Below are 2,153 nucleotides of genomic sequence, written 5' to 3' on the forward strand. Positions count from 1 at the left end.
CGGGACTCAGGGATGCCTTACACCTTCTCCGCGGTCAACAAAATTCCTTACCCGAACTTTGTTTTTTGCAGACCAATAATAATAGAGTCAAACCAAATAAAAAGTGACTTGGAACACCAACAAAAATTAATTCCATGTGACGACTCTGTAAATAAATAATTCTTATTTCAAATTTGTCACTTTAGTTGGAAAAGATCTTTAACCCACAATCTATAACAACACATTATCTTTCGGAGGGGTACAAAAAGGGTGCGACAATATTAATCGAGTGAGACGTTTATAAAGAGATAAATGTAACCAAATATTCGTATGATTAGAACTATTTCAAAGGTATAAAAAAAACTTAAAAAGATAGTAATATAAACAATATAGACTAAGTGGTTTTTATTGAAAATAGTGAAATATAACTCTTAAATTGAGTTTGAATGAGATTAATTTTGACTTTCGAAAATAAAGGAAAAATAATTAATGAATACAGAGTAGAAAATAGAACAACGTCAGAAACTATAGCGAAACCACTCGACCAAGTGGGAAAAGCCAAAGGAATGGACCAAATACTCTGCCTAATAAGTATTGCTATTGAATCAGACAAACAGCTTTATAAAAAGACAAAGACAAGCTTAGGACACAGTACCAATCACATGGACAAACTTGTCATTTTCTTCGGCCCACCCAAATGCCCATTCATTACCTTCCTTTGTCGTCTTCGATAATCATCTCTATAGCCCCATAGCATGTGCTCCCCTTTAATCCACCATTAACCACCCCCCTACCCCTTTTCAACCCCACCCACCCCTACTAGCAACCCCCGAATCGAGGGAATAAAAGTCCTCCTCCTTTATCCTTTGATTTCCTCATTCAGATCTATCAAATGAAGCGGCAATTCGACGGCGGAGAAACCGATTGTGCTAATTTCGCCGCCGGCGAAGGGGAGTTGAAGAAGAAGATGAAACAAGTTATAGAGTCGGAGGAAGACAAAAGGTTGCCGATGAAGCGGCAATTCGATGCCGGAGAAACTAACTGCACAGCCTCCGCCGGAGACGGTGACTTCAAGAAGAAGATGAAGATGGAGGAGATTATAGAGTCGGAGGCGGTGTTGTTGGATGAGAATCTGCTGTACGAAGTGCTGAAACACGTGGACGGGCGCACGTTAGCTACGGCAGCGTGCGTTAGCAAGCAGTGGAACCAGACGGCACTAGATGAGCGGCTCTGGGAGCTGATCTGCACAAAGCACAACCGGAACCAACAACAGCAGCTCCGCGCCGTCGTCCTCGCTCTCGGCGGTTTCCGACGGCTCTACTCGCTTTACCTCTGGCCACTCTCAAAGCCGTCGCCGCCTCCATCGTCGTCTTCTTCGACTCCAACTTCCGCCTGGCCTTGCCTTCCTCCGCCGCCTACTCGGCCGTTGAAATACGCCGCTACGAACACTCGATGGGGAAAAGATGAAGTCAATCTCTCGCTATCGCTGTTATCGATTCGGTATTATGAGAAGATGAACTTCAAAGCTAATAAATCAACTTAATTGATAATTCAATTTCAAAATTTAACATTTTATTGTCCTAATTTTTCAGCTTATGGTTTGCTTTTATTGTGTTGCATCATTTATGCTTAGATCTATTAGATCTATTGATTTGGATCTATAACTCTTATGTATCATATGTAAGCTTTTGATATTCCAAGCAGTTAAATGTAAACTGAGCTCTGGTTAATTCAAGTCACTGATACTAATTACTATGTGCTTACCATTAATTAATCTTTGATCGTAAAGTTCGTTGTTTGGATGTGAGGAAAAAGGAAAAGAGGAGGATTAGTATGAAAATTTGTGGGCAGAAGCAAACAGATAAGAACAAAGAGGTGTCCATCCTTTCTGGCTTTAATTATGGCTTTGGGGGAAACATTGGAAAATGACGAAAGTGGGGCGTCACGTTTGAGATGATGTGTGTTGGCTCTTGGCTCTTGGGATGTACTAATGCGCATTAGTAAATTCACATGGATTTGGCTTGAGATCATATTGGAATAGGTATCATTCGGCACTTTGCCAGTTGATTTTTGGTGGGTTTTGCTGGAACCTGGAACACTGGTTTTTGGGCCTTCTGTATTTGGATCCCAAAAATTAAATAATATTTATAGCTATTTTTAAAATTTTAAACTAA

General features: G+C 40.5%; 1 protein-coding gene across 1 annotated transcript; it reads left to right on the forward strand.

The window, feature by feature from the left end:
• The first annotated feature begins 758 nt into the window (after window positions 1-758).
• Window positions 759-1,714, forward strand: LOC107763036 (F-box protein GID2-like). The gene has a single exon (XM_016581445.2). It carries the CDS (start codon window positions 872-874, stop codon window positions 1,520-1,522), a length of 651 nt encoding a protein of 216 aa, XP_016436931.2. The 5' UTR covers window positions 759-871; the 3' UTR covers window positions 1,523-1,714.
• Window positions 1,715-2,153: the final 439 nt, after the last annotated feature.

The sequence above is a fragment of the Nicotiana tabacum genome, chromosome 16 (assembly GCF_000715075.1).
Source record: "Nicotiana tabacum cultivar K326 chromosome 16, ASM71507v2, whole genome shotgun sequence".
NCBI classification, from domain to species: Eukaryota; Viridiplantae; Streptophyta; class Magnoliopsida; order Solanales; family Solanaceae; genus Nicotiana; species Nicotiana tabacum.